The 20,536-nt window shown below is 32.6% G+C and overlaps 1 protein-coding gene across 1 annotated transcript in view; it reads left to right on the top strand.

Annotated features, from left to right (window-relative positions):
- The first annotated feature begins 715 nt into the window (after nucleotides 1-715).
- LOC136815310 (vacuolar protein sorting-associated protein 33B-like) overlaps nucleotides 716-20,536 on the top strand; it is a 35,020-nt gene continuing 15,199 nt past the window's right edge. Inside the window, exons 1-12 of the mRNA XM_067071751.1 lie at nucleotides 716-806; nucleotides 1,266-1,370; nucleotides 5,080-5,170; nucleotides 5,731-5,808; nucleotides 6,071-6,144; nucleotides 7,546-7,632; nucleotides 8,174-8,267; nucleotides 8,625-8,699; nucleotides 9,189-9,253; nucleotides 9,869-9,923; nucleotides 10,135-10,181; nucleotides 10,800-10,871. Coding sequence (XP_066927852.1) covers nucleotides 771-806; nucleotides 1,266-1,370; nucleotides 5,080-5,170; nucleotides 5,731-5,808; nucleotides 6,071-6,144; nucleotides 7,546-7,632; nucleotides 8,174-8,267; nucleotides 8,625-8,699; nucleotides 9,189-9,253; nucleotides 9,869-9,923; nucleotides 10,135-10,181; nucleotides 10,800-10,871 — 879 coding nt within the window. The 5' untranslated portion in view covers nucleotides 716-770. The remainder of the gene's footprint in view (nucleotides 807-1,265; nucleotides 1,371-5,079; nucleotides 5,171-5,730; nucleotides 5,809-6,070; nucleotides 6,145-7,545; nucleotides 7,633-8,173; nucleotides 8,268-8,624; nucleotides 8,700-9,188; nucleotides 9,254-9,868; nucleotides 9,924-10,134; nucleotides 10,182-10,799; nucleotides 10,872-20,536) is intronic.

The following is a 20,536-nucleotide window of genomic DNA, read 5'->3' on the forward strand; positions in this document are numbered from 1 at the left end:
GGATTTTTGGACTTTGAAATATTGGATCATTGTTTTTTTCTGATTTTTTTGCAGGAAAGTAGGTAAAAGATGGTTCAAGCAGATATTTGTAAAAAACAAATTTTTCAGCTCAAAAAACACGTCTTTATCTATAAGAATCACTATTAATAAGCATACATCAATGTTCTCAGCCAAATTACTCAATTTTTTGATGAGATAGATGTTTTTTTGCTCACGAAGTCTTGAATATGAAAGAATATTTCAACAGCATGAACTTTTGATTTCTAAACGTTTTTTTTATAAGAAACAAATGACTAATTATATTAGATCGTCACTATTTGTGCTCTGAATGATTGTTTAATGCTCACGCTCACGTAGATATCAATTATATACTTATGTGTTAAATGCATAACCAGGTAGGTCCATAAAAGTATCACTTGTTCTGTTTGGAAGTGCATACATCTTGTTTTTAATTGTGAGCATTGCACTTTATAAGCATATCTAGGTTCAGATATGGGGAAAAGTTCAGGATAATTTATTAAGTATTACCTCGAGACTACGAAACATGTATTCTCCTGATTTTGGCTTTTTTGGCTGGTATTTTCATAATTTTCCCTAAACTCGGCTTGGGATATAAGCATCCTATAATATATAAGGATGGATATTATAAGCCTTTTCAGCCTTGTCAAACCCTCGACAAAAATATAAACGCTATCTTTCTCACTTTTTTAGATCTAACTGTAGAAGAATTCAATTTGGATTTGATAAGACTTGATACAGATGTGGTAACAATGGAAATGCCGCTCTATTTCAAACAGTTTTTCCTGGTAAGATTAAACCTTTTCTGGGTCTTATGCAGTATGCACTCTTGAAATGCACTTATAATAGATAACTTTTCCAAGGTTTGTAGAGTGTTTCAGCTAATATATTTCAAAATTTTATATATAATCGTTTTAACGAACACTTTTTTGTTTACCGACAAGACTCAGACTTCAAGACTCCGACTGATGACTTACAACTCAAGATTTGCTGGGTCTCTTTTTTTAGAATGATAATTTCAGTTTCAAAAATATAACTACCATATTCACATAATAATATGCAATAAAAGTGTTTTTTCGCTGTAGTCCTTAAAAGTATTAAAAATGAATATTGGTAGAATTCAACCCTTTTCCCAGGGATAAGAGATAGAATTGTTTCAAATAATGAGAATTAGGTGGAAAATGATTGAAAATTATCGGAAAGCTTTACAATAGGGCGGTCTTGTATTCATTATTTTTTATCTCTAGGACAACGATACAACATGGTATCATTCAATAGCCAGAGCTTTATCATCCATACAAGGAACATTTGGAACGATTCCCAAAGCACATCTGATAGGCTTGAACTCGATGGTAATTCTCTTTTTTAAATGTTTTTAAATCGAGTACAGTATTTAGAATCAGTTTGTACGAGTCAGCCTTTTTTTAATAACTTCCAAAAATTTTGAAGCCATCGGATGTTCTTACTTTTTGAGTTGTAAGCCTAAAAATTGTTTTTAACATAATGTTCTTATTTTCATCATTTAGAAAGTATTTTTGTCTATTTCCTAAGAAATCGGATGTCTTAGAGTCTACAAAGCCATGAAAAGTTCTTAGCTTGTTCTTAATATTTTGGCCATCGAAACCTTATGTTCTTATATTCTTATATAGTTTGGTCTTATAAAAAAGTGTACTGCTCTGTTTTTACTTTATGTAGTTTTCAGTACATGAAAAATGATAAATTCAGATTGGTCGAAAATTACGCATATTAATTTTTTATCCAATCAAAAGGCTCTAGAGATTTAATATTTTACTCCTGCAAATTACACGGTATCTAAACACCGAATGAATTCGAAGGCCACGTGTATTGAATTTTGAGCTATCAAATCGGAACTGCATTGTTGTATCGTTTTGTCATCAAAAGTTTTTTTAATCCCTGAATGATTTTCACCAACAGCTATAAGAAAAGTGATAATTATTTTTTGTCACATTGCACTTCTTTTCAATCATCTGACATTAAAGTATGCAGGTTAACGATATTTGAATTGAGTTATGAATCTTTATGAAAAAAAATGATGAGCCTGCAAAAATGCGCAGTTTTAAAGCGAATGATAGAAGCCAAAAAGCGCGCGTTAGATCAGTTGATTCTTCTATCATTGACAATAGAATTTCTCAATGTTACAGAGAAGACCATCAATTTAGAACGCTTCAATGATAAAAATATTGAATCAGAATTGAAAAGAATTAGATTTCTAGATTTTTGATGATGAATCAAGTAAATCTTTTCCATTTGATCTTGCAAGATCAGCAAACAGCTTCCTATTATATGTATAGATTGATTCACTGATCTGTAACTACTTGCCTGGATCTGGCAATCTACCTGTATGTAGGACCATAGATTTATAAAGCCCAAAGGGCTAGATGTCGTGCTTCGGCTGGAAAGTGTGAGGTGGTTGTTAGGTAGGAAATCCTACCTTGGTCACGTGACATTACAATAGAATTTCAGCGCTTGACCAATCAGAAGCTTTGCGGGTTTTCGAAAACAATAGCAACAATAATTTTTCCGAAATTCAATTCTTTTTTGCCTGTGATGGCTTAAAGCACGTTTGCGTTTTTTGTTCGAACTGAGTGCAAACAGTGCAAACAGCTAAACGTTTGAGAAAGATGGCTGATGAAATTTCACTCAGATTGTTTTTATGAGATTTATTTTCATGGTGGAGAACAATTATTTCTACTTTTATTAGTCTTTTTTATGCATGAATTTTTGTGTACAGTATATAAGTCTTTAGTGTGTCAGTAGGGATTAGATTCCTCAAGATTTGCTTTTGGAAAAATCTTTTTGAATATGAACAACAACCTGACTGACTTTCCCCTCAAGATTCCATTTTAATCAGGCAAGGTATGTTTTCCATTCTTTCCATTCCTTGAAACTACTTTTTGATTTTTGATTGAAAATACTTTCCTTCATGTTCCATTTTTTCATGTTTGTTTCTAATCTATTTCCCCAAGTTTCTAGGAATAGAACCTTTTAGAACTGGTGTTACAAATTCTAATTCTTCTTATTTATTGGGTGTTCAAATTGCCACTTCACTGGACATATATAACAGGCTTTTTTGAGATTTTTCTCGAAAAGTAAACAGAGGGTGTTCTTAGGTTAGGTAGGGGCAATTAATTGAACCAGAACATAGTTTATATTCAGTTAATTCCAGATGTACGAGTACATGAAAAATCAAACGTTTAAAAGTCACCATAAATTTTTGGCAAATTCACGGTGTGAAAGGTCGAAATTTTCATGAATTGCACCTTTTCACTGCAAATTCATGATATGTGCCATTCCAAGGTCTTCTGACATTACATCACGTACCCAATATGTGATTCGTTGTAAGTGACGTAAAATAAGTCAATACGTCACTTTCAACCAATCAGCTGTGGAATAGACAATGGTGCATATCAAGAGTTCACCAAAAATGTTTTTGTGAAATCACCAAAAAGGTTTTGGTAATAAGTTTCCCTACTGCTTATATACCTTTTTATAAAATTATTTCATGTTATTTTATGTAATTTGTGAAATTTGTGAAATTGAACCAGTAGAACGTGGTTGGAAAATTGTTCTGTACGTTATATGAAGAATAAAACCATTCAAAACAATAAAAAATGGTACTGCCAAATGCAAGCTGTGAAATCATGCGCTACCCGTACATTGAACCTATTTATTTAATTTTTGAGAAATTTTTCTATATAAGTGATTAATTTGTTGTTTTCTACTTGTTTAGGGTAAGATGTAAAAATTGTACTTATACATTCTCAAGCAATTGTTATTCCTTTACTATTCTACTACAGGTCAAGACATTCAGCGACAAATTTTTTTTTAGCATAATCTTGGGTTGCGGGAATTAAAATATTTCATATATATGATTTTTTTGACTTATATTTTTTTATAAATAACTTCAGATTGAATAAATATCTCAAACAAAATTTGGTGAATTGTGTGGCAAAGGAATGTCTATATCATGTAAAAAAATTCCAAAATTATGCCAATTTTAGCAATTTTTTAACAAGAAATTTGGCTGTTTGAAAAAAGAAACTGTCAGACTGTTGTCGCCCTTTGCTGAAAAAACAAGATTTTGATTGGGGTACCTTTTGGGCATTTTTTCTTTGCAAATTTCTTCCAGTCTGTACAGAGAGTTTACACACCAGATCTAAAGTCAATCTGAATAGTGCTCTCACATAGTCTACCTTCAAATTGATACCATCTTCCAGACAAACAAAAATTAAAAACTTCAAAATGATTTCCTGTGGCTGTAATTATGATTCTATACTACTGAACATGTCAAATATAAAAAATATAAAAGTTAAAAATTAGTAACTTGTAGAATTTCTAACAAAACAAAAATAGGGAGTATTGAAAAGAAGGTAAAAAGCTGTTTTTATCAGAAGGGAAATGTGTAAAATGATACTAAATGTACAGCAAGTGTGGTGTCTTTGAGTTAAATTAGTTAAAAAGAAAAATGAAGGTTGGAAGTATATATTAACAACAAACTAACAACAAACCTGTTAGTCTTTGTGGTGATTATTTCTGAAGTCAAAGTATGTTAAACATATGAAGCATGGCTCTTAAAATTTAAATACTTGTTGCAAATAAATTGCAAACTAACATTCTAAATTTGAGCTACAAAATAAACCCATAAAGAAAAGAATTTCATGCAAGAAATTCCTTCAGCCAGTGTAGAAAAGTAAAAGTTGATGCTGTGCGTTTTCGAATGTTTTGAAAATGGCCGAACCGAATCGTCAATAATACGCAAAGGCAAGTCCACGGCTTTTTTCAGTTTTTTGCTTTTGTGCCAAATTGGTATCGTCTACACTGTAAACATTTCCGCCACTGCTTACTCCACCCGAATTTATCACGCCTCTCCTAAACTATTCCCTTTTTAGTGATCTTGTGTAGACGATAGGATCGTCTAGTAAAATAGAAAAAAACATGGTGGACTTTAAATCTGTGAGCAGTTAGCCTATCTAGAGTGTAAAAGAATATGATATGTGATTGGCTTTCAATGCAACATTTTTTGGTCTTTTTTTTTCTCAGAGGATACATGACTTGTGGAAGATGAAGGAGGATCGAGATTACAATCCACCCGGTGGTCCTGAAATTGGATCCATGATAATGTTGGATAGAAGTACGTACGTTTTTATTTTTTTATCGGTTTCGTTTACTCCATTATATATTCTAGGTTGAGAATACATTAGAGTTTCTGTGTCACAAAAATGACATTTCAGCTCCAGGCCCTGTCAGGATATTCTCTAGGCGAAAAAAAGCTCCCTATCTGAAACTTTCTTCCTTTGCTATTTAGGTGAAAGATAATACGATAGCGAAAGGTTATATAATTGTAACGTTTCACAGACTTAATGACAGCCATATATCGGGGCTAGGGGAATCTTTTGAAATTAAATGTGCAAGTTGGCTTTTTGACACCACCACTTCCCTGATCTTACAAAGTGTGCAAACAAATTGACTTGATTTCATCCCCATTCGATATCCAATGTTTAAAAATTGCACTCCAAAACCATCCCCACTGGATTTTTGGAACCTTGGAACAATAAAATTTCTTTCCCCATTGAGACTTCAATAAGAATTTTTATCCCCACTGAGGAAAATGTTCCACCGGAGCTGTGAGACAGGGGTTTTTTCAAGCTTTTATTTTAAAATGTTACTGAGAGATTTTTAATTGTTCTTTAGATCTGGATTTTCCAACAGTTTTGGCATCACAATTGACTTATGAAGGTCTTATTGCAGAATGTTTTGGCATCAAAACGGGTGCGTGCTTTTCATGTTTTTATTTTAGAGGTTTGCTTCTAAGAAGTGGTTCTCAATTCAATATTGTCTCCGTTCAAACCTCATATAATTCGCGGTTACGGTGAACAATCTTTTGGGAACAGGATCTAATAGATAAATATTTTCCGATTATTTTTTTTACTATAAAAAAGGCAAGTCGATATTTGGTTGAATCAGCCCTGATTTCTCAAGGTTCATTGCGCCCAGAGATGATCTTTTTAAAACTAAAGCATTCACGTTTTAGGTGTTGTTAAATTCGAGAAGAACGTCACAAGCCAAGATGCACCTTTAACTTTGAGCTTGAATTCTACGGATAAGGTAAGAAAGAAAATTTTGTCAAACTTTTCACTTGCCTCGTATCCAAACAATTACTATGGTGATTATGTCCCTTGAGACATGAAATAATTTTTTTATGAATTGAAAGTTGTTTTTATAAAACTGGGAGTTAATCACCATGGCAATAATTTCAAAACAAGGCAAGTGTTGTTCGTGACGTAATTTATGAAAAGGTCTATTCCCGAGTGAGTCTAAATTTTTGCTTTCTCGGTAGGAAATAACGAATTTATGACTGATGCCGTCGTTCTGGATAAGGTTCCACTTTCCGGAGTAGGATTCCACTTGTTTTTCCGGGTTATTCCCGCCATTTCTTCCGGGATAGCCGGCTGACAATGGCAAAGAGTTTTTCTAGAGGCTTTTGTTTGGAAAACAGTTCGTGTTTAGGAAAACTTGCTAATTTTCCGAAGCTCATTTTTTAACTAGCCGGAAATTCGGTCCCGCTTGAAATTGGCAGTTAAATCTTATCTTGCATATATCAAGTCTGTTTTATGGGCTCTGGACATTTTTACACCAACTTTAAATGGCAATTTCTGCATTTTAAAAAGATTAATGTATAACTTTTTTTATATGTCCTGTTAAAAAACCTACCTTTTTAGAATTTAAAAATCGAAAAATTGAAATGAAAAAATTAAATGAAGAAGAAAACGAAGAGTTTTTCGAAAAGAGTATTTCACCTTTCAAAGCCCTAATCTCGGTAAAAATCAAACATTTTGGAATTTTCTTTACTAAATTTCCATACGAAAACAGCTATAACTTGGGATGTATCCAAATAGAAAATTTTTCCGAAAAAATCTAAATAAAGAAATTATTTGTCATTAACTTAAAAAAAGTTTGAAACAATAAAATGATTTCCCCAAGAAGATTAGGCTTTTTTTGTGAAAAGTATATGAATAGCGTCGTTATGACGTTTTATTTTAAGGTCCATGCCACACTTATTCCTTTTTTAATTACTCATGATGTAATTACTTAAATTCATTTTTTCAAAAGCAGTTTGTTCTTAAACATATCAAAGAAGCGAAAACATAAGGTTTTATCTTCAAATTCTGAAATTGATTTTTCACTATGATCAGAGCCCTTAAATTTGTATAATGAAGCTTCCGAGAATTTTCGATTGTTTTGTACCTAATTCATTATTTGAAACACTGTGCGTCTTTTACCCTTTAGTTGTTTTCTTGTTATCCCTTATCCCTTAGGGTAGAATTTTACTCTGTAGGAAACAATAAATCAATTCCCCCCTCCCCCAAAACGGTGGAACAATTAGTGTAAAAATGGGGAGGCTGAAGGCTCAAAATGAGATGAAATTTGCTAGAAAAGAAAGAAATCTCATTTGCTCTTATTTTTCGCATAATATTTTATTTCATATACTTTATTGAATATTCTTAGGTTTTCGCTGAGATTCGAGGGATGCATATCACAGGAGTGTTTCCCCTGTTGAGTTCAAAAGCAAGACAATTACAGAGTGGATATGATGTATGATTTCCATGCAATTATATTTCATTTTTGCTTCGCTTTGCTTTTGCGTTAGCTTTATTCCCAATGGTTTTATAGGATTAGAACCATTGACTTCCAAGCCAGAAGAAAGGCTAGACACGAAACATGTGGGTGATAAATGAAGCCACTTATTACCCATCCTAAACGCGTAACCTGCGTGTTTTTCCCACAAACGCCAGATTGAAAGTAAATTATATCGTCAGATTTCGAAAAATATGCCGTGTGAAAACGTGAAAACGAAAGTGCTAGATTCAATTCCCTATTCTAAATGAGGCGTAAATCTTAAGACTTCGCTTTTTCTTGCTTGAGGAGTGTTGAAATTCTTCTCTAGCCCCTTTGGTGCTTTAAATCAATGATTAGGACATTCAGGATGAAACCAATTTTTATCACGTGAAGCTCCTCATGGATAAAAACAAATATATTATTTTAGAAGCGCAAAGTTCAACCCACTTTTAACGTCATCTTCTTTGGTTATTGTTTGACTGGAAAAGATCAAAAATGTTTTTTTTTCCTTTTTCAGAAAAAAGATAATTTATCTTCGGTGTCGGATTTCAAGCAATTTGTTTCGGAAGATTTGAAAGAGTTGAAATCACAACACAAATCATTAGCACTACGTAAGAAATCCAAGTTTAATGAAAACTTTGTTTGTACTGGGGAACTTGTGGTATAAGCACGGCTGTTTGCAACTGAAGCTTTTCTACCTTATTGGAATCATTTTTGCGGGAACTAATATTCGCGGTCAAAAATAAAAAACGGAAAATTGCATTTCGTGGGTTTTAATTTTTGCGGTTTTGTCCTTTTTTGGAAAAATTATTTTCATTTTCCTAGGGATTTTTCTAATTTTTCGATAAAATTGGAAAAAATCGTATTTCGCGGGTTAAGGTAGATAAGGTAGATTGCGAAGTATAAAAGTATCATTTTTAGAATAAATTAAAACATTATCTAAATTAGAATTCCATTCTTTTTGTCAGACATTGGTGCATGTGAGGCCATCATGAATAAGAAAACGGAGGGAAGCTTTGAAGATGTATTGGCTATCGAGCAAGGTATTTGTTTACCTAGATATAACACTGATGTATTAAACGCTAATGGCCTTGGTGTTCTAGATTTAGAACGTCGTGGTTAAATGACATCAAATATATGAAAACACTCTTTTAAAAGTTATTTCAACTTTGTAATCCCGAACACAAACTCCTTGTGGTATAGAGGTTTTTCATGTTTGGTAAGTTACATAAGTTCCGCCATTATGGAAGCAAACGTTCTATTCTGTTACATAAATCACATTACAGAAATTCTTGACAAACAATACTTAAACAACTCTATTTCGAAACTCTATAATTCGAATCTTTCTGTAATTCGAACTCAAAATTTGATGTCCTTGCTGAATGTAGTGTTAAAGTCTCTCTATGATCAGAGGAAAATTCTCGATCCCTTAAAGATCGAATTAGAGAGAGAGTCAACTGCACTATATCATGACGAAATTCTGATGTTTTTGTCATCGATAGGTTATGGTTTTTTCACATTCTTCTTTTAAGCAATGTTTGAGGACACGCAATATAAAGATTCGTTGAATTTTGTTGAAACATGTATACAGAGACAAGTAAGTTATTTTTATTGAATCTCACTTTTTTTGTTATTTTGTTGTCCTAAAACTTGAAGTTTTATTTTGTTTATTAAGAATTGAAAAATGTCTTGATTCTGCAAGGCACGCTGTATAATGACTCTACATGCATGTAATTAAAAAGTCTTGATATTTCAATATAATCATAAAAAAACAGCATGTAAACACTACTCATTCCTTTGAAGGGAGAGGGTGATCCTTCTATTGTGTTTCAACTGCGCCCAACCCCTTCATCCCTCTTTTTCACTCAAATTTCTTGTAATGAGTACAGAATTTTTTTCCTAACTGATTTACTAAGCCAGGATTTTTTACTCAAGTAAGTAATAGGCTTAATCCACTCCAAAAACAATTATGATCTTGAGAATGACAAAAGGGCAGAAATCGTTCTTCTCTTGAATATTACAATATGATAAATTATTTAGGCTGTGGGATGGGGGCTGCCCTTGATTGCTCAACGATTTGATGGACCTAAATTTTAAGGGGGGCTCTTTTTTAGCCTGGTGGGCTGAACCTGGACTGACGCTATGCATACGTTACGCCTTTGAAGGCTGCCAATTTCTTGTTGTCCCTAATTAATATTTTCTTCTATTTTAGAGCCCCTATCTGAACTGCTTAAGAATGATGAGCTTGCTTTCAGTTTGCAAAGGAGGTACATTAAATTCTTGTGATGTTTCGTCATAATGATTCAACAAATTTTATCTTAAAATAAGGTCTAAATACTTCTTCCTTAACCTGATGGCTATTTTGAGTTTATTTTCAACAAATTTTCTATACAAACTGCATCTCAAAACGCTACTGCTCTAACAGTATTACCGATGGACAATAGATTAGTGAAACTAAATTTCTTTCTTTTTCTAAAGGTATCGATTCAAAAACATACAAAAGTTTGCGGACACAATTTTTACATGTAAGCAACTTTAACATATACATTATATAATCGCACGATTGGTTATTTTTTCTTATTTGGCGTGCTTTCAAAGAGAGCAATTCATCGTTAATCACACTCTCGAAGGGGTGCCAATTTCTTCAAAATTGATTATTTTTAATACTTTTCACGTGATTGCATATTATAATCGTAGTTCATAAGGCATTCTGCCATTAAATTTAAATCAAATACAATGCAATTTATATTGATAATACCTTATCGATAGAAAGATCGTCGGTGAAATAATTAATTCGCTGGCAGAAAATATTTTTCGACAAAAAAGTTGTCATTTTGAAACGGAACTGTCTTCTCTAGTTTCTTTGGCAATCCTTTGTTTTTGTAGTATAGCACAAAAATGGAAAAAGAAGCGCTAAATTATTTAATTGGTCCAAAAACCAAGAATCATATGGTGGAAAATAGTCGTCGACAAAAATTTATCATCGCTCAAAAGTATTTGTCGTCTAAATAAGTTCGTTGGCTATAAAAATTTGGTATTTAAAGATATTCACTTTCCGTCAGTTTGATTGAATTGAATTCTTGTGTAACTTTAGTTTATTATTAGTCCTTAGTAAGTATTGTGTTCCGTACTTCCATTTGTAGAGCTTTGGATTTCACCATATGACATCGTTCAAGAAGTTCAAAGAAGCTGGTCTAATCAATGAGACAAATGATGTAAGAAAACACAATATTTTTTATACTTTTACTCGATTCTGAACCCAGGAGGGTGCACACTTTCAATAGTGGTCACTAAAACCCGAACATTTCCTCCCTCAAAGGGTTACGATTGCCTGGAAATCTAGTGCAAAATTTGCGAAGGTGCTTTTCCTCCTCTTTAGTGGTACAGGACGTAAGGTGCTCTTAGGGCCTTTCTTAAAGGTTTTGTATTTTTACATATAAGTGTCCCCGTTTCATATCAGATAGTGTCTATCTATTGTTATATTGTGCTGAATAAACAAAAAATTTCCCTTTTTTTGACCAATCTTGCTCCACATCTGTGTCAATTCAATGCGAAAAAGCTTCATGTAAAATAAAATTGATTAGCAAGCAAACGATTCACTGTTATTTAAAAACAAAATGTTTAAAGTCCGAAATACTGGGATACCCACGTTTGAATCTCGGTGTGATGTTGGGTTGTAACCTCTCAGGTTCGAAACAAGAAGGGCTCTGTGAAAAAATGAGTAAAAGTTTTTGCTTAATAGATTTTATGTAAGCGTCTCGTGAAAGATACCATTTAATATGTTTATACAATAAAAACATGAATACTTTCCACTATACATTCTGCTTGCGATAACAAAAAATATATTATAATTGTAGCATCGAACATGTAAACAAATTGTTTTAAGTCAACAAATTCACTGTAATCTTCTTCAATAGGTTGAAAAAAAATCTCGTTCTAAGTTTAATATTTGTGAAATCGAAGAGTTCTACTGATCAGTCGCCTGACCTCGGGTACTGCAAAAATGTAAATAACCGCATCACAAAACAATCCCAAAATATAAACAAGCGAAACAATTCCATCAGTCAGCATCGATCGCCCTTTAAGCGGAGCACCATTCAGCCGGCAACCGAAATAAATCAGATCAGGTAGTGTCCAAAATAAAAGGAAACTAGCGATCAATAGATTAGGTAAATAAAAACGTTTCTTGGCTCTGTTGAAATTGCTACATATCAGTTTACTACGTCGGAATGAGTTCGAGATCCTTTTAAAATGTGATAATTTTTCCGACTCGTTGTCATAATTTACCGTCAGTTTGTGATTGTTCTGTTCGCTGACTTCTGTTTCTAGTTCTATCATATTCTTTTTTAACGAGTCTTGGTGCCTCTTCGCCTCTTTACGGTAAAACCGGATTTTCTGACACAAATATCCGTACGTGAAACCAACAACAATGATCAAAAGCGCATGCGCAATTGGCCATGCATAGACTTCTAAAATATAAACTAGATTGGCTGCATGTGGATTAATTGTAAACAGAAACAATGTCACACTTACTATAATAATAAACACCAAAGCTAGAAGTATTTTGTTTCGCGAGTACGGCCATTTTCTGTCGTAATGAATGTCTAGATAAACAGCAAGAAAGCGATCAACAGTTAGCAAAACCATCACTAGAAAATACCACAGACCTAATCCACAACCTGTCATTATAGCAATGTAGTAATTCAACGTATTTGTGCCCGCTAGGTGTGACGCGCGGACGATTATACCACTGAAGCAGAAACCTAGCTCGATTACTGATAAATTGATGAGGTACAAACGTTGTTGAGGGCTTAAACGTTTCGAAGTTTTGATGAAACACAGTGATATCAATCCTATGCCATGTATGACCATTACGATAGTGTAAAATATAATTCCGAATGCTTTTATAGTTATGCTTGTTGAATTGAAAGTTGATTTTTCGTCTGTCATGTTTGACATTCTTCTTTTGCTTTCACTTGAGTTTTCGGTTTGATTTTTTATGTTTTCTTTGTCGTTTTATCACCTGAAAAGATTATAGTAGTTAGTTAACCCATTAAGTGGCATCATATAAGATTTTTTCCGCCCTGAACCTGTAGTTTAGTTATATTCACCCCGCATGGATAAATGTTCCACTTAAACTAGAAGATTATGTATGCAAGACAAACCTGTTGCGTGACCTGAATAGATTATAGCAGTTAATTAATCCATTCAGTGACACTAGTTTTATTCAACCCGCCCGAATAAATGTCCCACTTGAACTTGAAATTCATATTTATAAGAAACATTACTTGCAATGAAGGAGGTTTTTGAACACTCTCTTATAACCTATACCTGTAACTGCACAATCATTTACTTTTGCTTTGACAATCCTTCAAAGTAATCTGAACAACCTAGACGTAGTCTTGCTATATTTACGTATGAGTTTTCGAATCATACAATATTTATATCTAACAATGAGGAAATCTGATTTCATCAATGAGAACCTTACGCAACGGGATTAGTTTTTTTTTGTTTTTTTTGGACGGAGCTTTTAATCACGCATATGAGATTAAATGTATCAAACTGTCGCATTCAGTATTACAAAATGTCTTCTATGTCACGGTCAAAATGAATAGATGATAATCGGGACTGATAAGCCTTTTTTATGAACTACCTTATCGGCCCTTTTTATGCCGGCCCTTATTAAGCCACAGTCTAATTTTGGGCTTACGCCAATAAGGGCCGTTACTAACGCCAAAATTTGCAAAAATGATGTTTAAAATTTACATTATGTCATTTTTCGGTAGTAAATTGTTGAAAATTCCATTCAAAATCACTGATTTTCGTGAGGTCTTAGATATGGAGTAAAACAATGAGAAATAATGATCGAAAATTAACGCCGCTTTTAGGTAAAAATTGCAAAATCTTGGCCTTTTTTATGCCGGCCCTGAAATGAACTATTGTACGGCGTTCGTCAAATTTTAGGCGAAGTCCACCTGAATCTTGAAGATTTCTTGAAGGATAAAGAAAGAGTCCATAAGCATCAGACATAACTAGCGCTACAAAAAGGTTAAAGGCTCCCCAAGAGGGTGGCCAATGACCTTGACGGCCGACAGGGATGCGCCGCTGGACCCTGTTAGATATGAATGTTTGGTAAATTTGGGACCCTGTCATAACGAAAAATCTAGAAATTTCCCCGTTTGGAAAAAATATTTTGAGATTAGACTAAAAGTTGAAAAAAATTCAAATTTCCACCCTAAGAATTCTCAAAAGTAACCAAAAGTCGACCCTGTCGGAAACACATCTTATAAATTTGTAAATTTGGGACTAACTGTTGTGCGCAGATTTGTAATACTTGCGCAGATTTGTAATACCTGCGCAGATTTGTAATACCTGCGCAGATTTGTAATAAACTTTGCGCAAATTTATAATACTTGAGCTGCGCAGAAATGTAATACTTCTCTGCGCAGATTTGTAATTTGTAATTGATATTTTCATTGGTAACCAAATTCTATTCTGCGAACAAAATGTGTTAAAAATAATACCCAAATAAAGTTGTGATTATTGAGCACATCGAATAAATAATCAATTAATATTTCTTTTCTAAGCAGTGCTTTCATAAGAAATTTATCTGGTAATATAAAAATTGTTTATGAGAATAGCGCGGACATAATTTTTTATAAGAACTGCTTTTATAAGAAACTAACCAGTACTCGTAAAATGAAAATTATTTCTTGTCGATAACTGTTTATTTCAAAGTAAACAAGGTGCGAAGAATAACATGAACATGTACATTTTTTACAAGAACTGCTTTTATAAGAAACTAATCAATAACTTGTAAAATAAAAATTATTTCTTGTTGGTAATTGTTTATTTCGAAGTAAACAAGGTGCGAAGAATAACATGAACATGTACATTTTTTATAAGAACTGCTTTTATAAGAAACTAATCAATAACTTGTAAAATAAAAAAATTATTTCTTGTTGGTAATTGTTTATTTCGAAGTAAACAAGGTACGAAGAATAACATGAACATACTTATTTTTTATAAGAACTGCTTTTATAAGAAACTAACCAGTACTCGTAAAATGAAAATTATTTCTTGTCGGTAACTGTTTATTTCAAAGTAAACAAGGTGCGAAGAATAACATGAACATGTACATTTTTTACAAGAACTGCTTTTATAAGAAACTAATCAATAACTTGTAAAATAAAAATTATTTCTTGTTGGTAATTGTTTATTTCGAAGTAAACAAGGTGCGAAGAATAACATGAACATGTACATTTTTTATAAGAACTGCTTTTATAAGAAACTAATCAATAACTTGTAAAATAAAAAAATTATTTCTTGTTGGTAATTGTTTATTTCGAAGTAAACAAGGTACGAAGAATAACATGAACATACTTATTTTTTATAAGAACTGCTTTTATAAGAAACTAACCAATAACTCGTAAAATAAATATTATTTCTTGTCGGTAACTGTTTATTTCAAAGTAAACAAGTTACGGAGAATAACGTGGACGTATTTATTTTTATAAGCACTTCGTTATGAAAAAACAATTAATGATATGAAAATATTTTTGTCAACATTTTATCATTTCAAGAGGTAGTACCAAAATTGATGAACAATTTATAAGATGATATGATAAGAAAATATTGATTTGCTCTAAAACCACCTTCTACCTAGCTAGGAAACCTGTCCCCTCTGACTGGATTTATTTTATAACCTTTCATAGCACCTGCATTACATTCCAGCATGATATCTCAAGTGAAATTATTTTGAGTTAACTTTCTTTCAAAAAGAGTTTGATGGTTGAAGCTTTGGTATGTTTTTTTGTTGTTGTTAGATAGAAAAAATACATAAAGATGAAAAAAAAAAAAATGATTGGAACAATTTCCATTAGATTAAAATATATTGATTCGTTTCTTATAAAGTTGATTCTTATAGGAAAAATGAAAATACCTTAAGGGAACTTATTTTGGCGGGAACTAATTTTGGCGAATTTGGCGAATTTAGGCTAAATTCGCCAAAATTAGTTCCCGCCAAAATTAAATATTTTGCTCACTCGCCAAAATAAGTTCCCGCCAAAATTAAATTTTTTGTTTCCTTGCCTAAATAACCCTGAAATTCATCAAAATTGCTCAAAATAAGGCAAAATAGAACAGATTTACGCTGTCATTCGCCAAAATTAGTTCCCGCCAAAATTAAAAAAATTCACTATTCGCCAAAATAAGTTCCCGCCAAAATTAATTTTTTTTAAGATTTTCGCCGCTCGCCAAAATTAGTTCCCGCCAAAATAAGTTCCCTTAAGGTATTGAAATTGTATTCAAAATCCCATGTTTGTATTGAAAGAACCAACTGCCGAAAGCCAATTTCCATTAGATTGAAAGATATTGATTCGTTTCTTATAAAGTTGATGCTTATAAGAAAAATGAAATTGCTTAAAATTATTCCCAATCCATGTTTGTATTGAAAAAACCAACTGCCGAAAGCCAATTTCCATTAGATTGAAAGATATTGATTCATTTCTTATAAAGTTGATGCTTATAAGAAAAATGAAATTGCTTAAAATTATTCCCAATCCATGTTTGTATTGAAAGAACCAACTGCCAAAAGCCAATTTTCATTAGATTAAAATATATTGATTCGTTTCTTATAAAGTTAATGTTCATACTAAAGATATACAACCTTTGTGTGATTTTCTGATTATTTTCTAAGTCTTTTTTTCGAAACTTTTCTTCGTGGAAAACATATGTCCTCGAAGTAAAAATCTAAATTCCAAATTACAAATCTGCGCAGAGAAGTATTACATTTCTGCGCAGCTCAAGTATTACAAATTTGCGCAAAATTTATTACAAATCTGCGCAGGTATTACAAATCTGCGCAGAAAGTATTACAAATCTGCGCAGGTATTACAAATCTGCGCAAGTATTACAAATCTGCGCACAACACTAACTATACTCGAATAAGGGGTCCCCTCTCTGCAAGTCAAGTTGGCGTAAGGCTTAATAAATTTATCAGAACATAGAATTATCAGAAATATTTTGACGAATCCTTTGTTAAACTGACACATCAATCCATTCTGAATCACGTTAAGTTTGAACAAAATTTTTCATTTATTTTTTCTCCTTATTCACTAAAACTTTGATTGATTATTGGATAATATTGATTTTCTTGAATCACGCTCTTCTTCTAAAATGGGCATCATTCATCTGTAGACCGTTAGAAAAACCACAATAAATAATAAGAAAATATCACAACAGGAAGGTGGGTATTTATTCTGAAACCACGACCTACAACCCGTAACCAACTTTAAATAATTTGGATTTTTAATACGTGTTTTTTCCCTAAGAATACACTTTATAAGAATGTCCATGATGAAAATGGCCAAAAAATTAAGAATATGCTAAGAATAATCACCATCAGCTACTCAAGCTATAAAGAATGTTATTTTTAGAGCATTTTCAATTAGAAATCTTCCATTACCCCCATCTTGCTTGAGACGTATGTACTTAATGTTAAATCTAGTCTGAATTAGGATATTAACCTAAGAATGCTGTAAGAATTATTTTAGGATGATTTTCCCAAAAAAGTTAAGAATATCCATGATAAAATGGATTTACACCATTCTTATAAAAAAGCGTGTATAGAATACAATCTGGAGAATTTATGATATGCATACTGCAATGTCTTGACAATCACACCATATACCCAATAACTGATTAGTTGTAAGTGACGTAAAATCAGTCAATAACAATACGTCAATTGATTTGCAAACAATGCAATGTTAGAAGAGACTGTTGCATATCATGAATATGACATTTTTCAAGAGTTGACCCCCGGGGGGACATAAGAATTCTGACGATGTTTACGGTTGTTTAATTAACAGACATCAATACTTTTTTCAGTTTAGTATTTCCTTATTCAAAATCTTAAGCTGAAATCGAAATCAACTTGTCACAATATTTTAGAACAGTGTTTGCAAATATTCAGGGTACTCTCCCTTTTTTAAACCGTGATATAAAAAAATGTATACGGAACTTGTCTGTTCTACAACATCCTAGTTCGATGATAATGTTTATTTATACATGTTTTTTTACAAGGGACGTTAACTTGCCTAGGAGCCTGGAGTTCCTTATTTTTCCAGAAAATTTCAGCCTCAAAGTTCTTTATCGAATTCCTTTTTTACTAAGCTGCTAAGATTGGATTTGCTAAGTATGTAACTTGTGTATAAGTATGGGCTACAGAAAATGTTTATTTGAATATGTTATTTCGTCAACATTTTGTCATCTTTCTGTTTAGCCTTTTGTAAATGTGTGCAAATTCAACTCTAACTTTCTGTTCCTTAAATATTTTAAACATATGGAGATCATTATTTTGTGAGCAATGCTACAATTGAAGTAAATTGTGAATGTAAAGTGATTCCAATACTATCCAACAAGTTTTCGATCTTCAGTAGGAAGAGCATTTTAGGAATATTTTTAGGCTTAAAACCCAAAAAGTTAGGAACATCCGAAAGCTTCAAAAATTGTGGATGTTCTTATAAAAAAATGTGTAGTTGTAGAATGAATGTATCAAGTAACTTGTAAGACGAGTTTTCCGTATTGGAATCATCTTCTTTTAAGCAAGGTGATATTATCGCATATTATCATATATAGCAAACCTGTGAAATTTCTAAAAATAGTCTTTACTAGGTTGTACTAATATTTATTGGGTCATTTCTCTCGATTAAAATTATTTAGGTTTAGGAAATTTTCAAATATAAAATTCCTTTCATTGCTGGTAGCGATGTGCCTCTCATTAAAATGATAAAATAAAACTCTTACTAGAAGTGTTAGTAACACTAAAAAGCAAAGCTTGGTCATGGGTGGCGCCTGTGTGTAATATACTGGGAAATTTCCGAAATTTCCTCAGGGGATATAAGATTCAGCAAACTGTCCCTGTAGAAGTTCACAGAAAATGTTTCTGTAGCACTCTCTCCTAAGTGTTACTTCCTAATCATTCTGCCCCGTTTTCATAGCCCGAATTCTATCAGATTTTCTACAATCTTAGTACGCTATTCCCCCGGGTCTTTCTCGAAAAATAATAATCTACTCTACCTTGCGAAACAAAACCATATTAGCTCTGTCACACTGCTTTTCACTTTACGTGAAACTAGAAAAAGATCCGTCTGAAACTAGAAGATTTTACAAGACAAAACTTTTCATTCTATTTAGTAAATTGAGACTTGTTATCATTTTAACTTTAGTAAATATTTTTCGCGACAAGTGCAAATTTTAGTTTCATACAGCACCCTCTACTCTACATAATAATAATATGATATTGCATTTGTTGTAACATGAACCGCAACTTCGACTTACTACAAATTCTATACTCCAAATCATTTTACTAATGGACACACCAACTTCAGATTTATAAAGCACGAAGGGCTAGATGTCGTTCTTTGGCTAAAAAGTGTGCCGTGGTTTAGGTAGGAAATCCTACTTATGTCACGTGACATTACAATAAAATTTCACCGCTTGACCAATCAGAAGCTTCGCGGGTTTCCGAAAACAATAGCAGCAATATTTTTTTGCGATATTCATTTTTTTTTGCCTGCGATGACTTAAAGCACGACATCTAGCCCTTCGTGATTTATAGATCTGTGGAAACACCTACTTCAGATCTTTCTGCTTAACAAAATGAATGTTTATCCTATTGAAAGCAAATCTGTGATAAAACTAATTACTTTTGAAATATGGCCCGTTTTTTCAAAAGCCAAAAGGACCTCTGCTTTTGATTTCAAGATTTCTAGCCTATTTTCGATTCCCTTTTCATAACTTTAGTTTTTCATTAAAAAAAAAGTTTAAAGGTTCTTAACTGAGCTTACAACATTTCATCTCAACCTTTGATAACGGATGAAGAGTTCATTTTTAATAAAAAGATTCGCCATATTGACCCAAAAAAACATCATATGAAAAGTCCGCAAAAAGTTTTCATTAAATAATTTGTCTACTCCATATAATCTACCTTGATGAAAATTTTTGATTAAAAATCTTTGAAGAGGACTTTTTTTAATAACGAGAAGATATATAAACTGTCACGTGACAAATATTTATTAGAATTATGTTAAATCTTCATTCTGATTTTGAATTTTAAGGAAGCCAAGTAAAGACTTTGACCATATTTGCACGTGACGGTTCCGTTTCATGGGCCCCGTCAACGGGGGGGGGGGGGGGTTTGGTAGACCATGTCATACGTTTTTAAGAGTTACTATTTTAAGCTGGTTTGAGACCAAATTAAACCACAAAAACTATTGTTCTTCCCAATTAGACATCGTTCCAAAATGTTGGCCCCCTCACTCAAGATGGCTCGCCGGGGGTCATGCGTTTCGCTCCGAAACGAAATCAATAGAATGGCTTCATTTCGTTTCGGAGCGAAACGGAACCGTCGCTTGCGAACATGGTCTTTGCCTCGAAATTACTTTTGAAATTACTTGACACCGACCTATTCGTAGCGGGGAACAAAACATTGGGTCATTCCATTTCATATTCATACAAGGGGGCTGGACTAACATTTTCAAATGGGTCTTTAAGAAGAAATTCAAGAGGTTTAAGGAAAATCTTTGCATTTTTCATAGTGGTTTTTAAAATTTGAAATGTTTTTTTTTCAGGGACCTGGATGACAAAGCATCATCATCCCATGTTTCTTTTTCAAGGGGTTATTTTTAAACTCGTTTATGAAATTAAAGTTTCAAGGAGATTATAAAATGTTTTTTTGAAAATTTCCTAATGGGTGAAAAAAATCATTTTAGCTCACCAACTTTAAAAGAAAATTTTTTACAAGAACAAAAGATTCCTTTATCCAGGTTTTTTTTTTGCAAATTTCACCATTTTTCCAGGTGATATCCGCACACTTTCT

Source organism: Clytia hemisphaerica, unplaced genomic scaffold (genome assembly GCF_902728285.1).
Source record: "Clytia hemisphaerica strain Z4C2 unplaced genomic scaffold, Clytia hemisphaerica genome assembly, whole genome shotgun sequence".
Classification (NCBI taxonomy): domain Eukaryota; kingdom Metazoa; phylum Cnidaria; class Hydrozoa; order Leptothecata; family Clytiidae; genus Clytia; species Clytia hemisphaerica.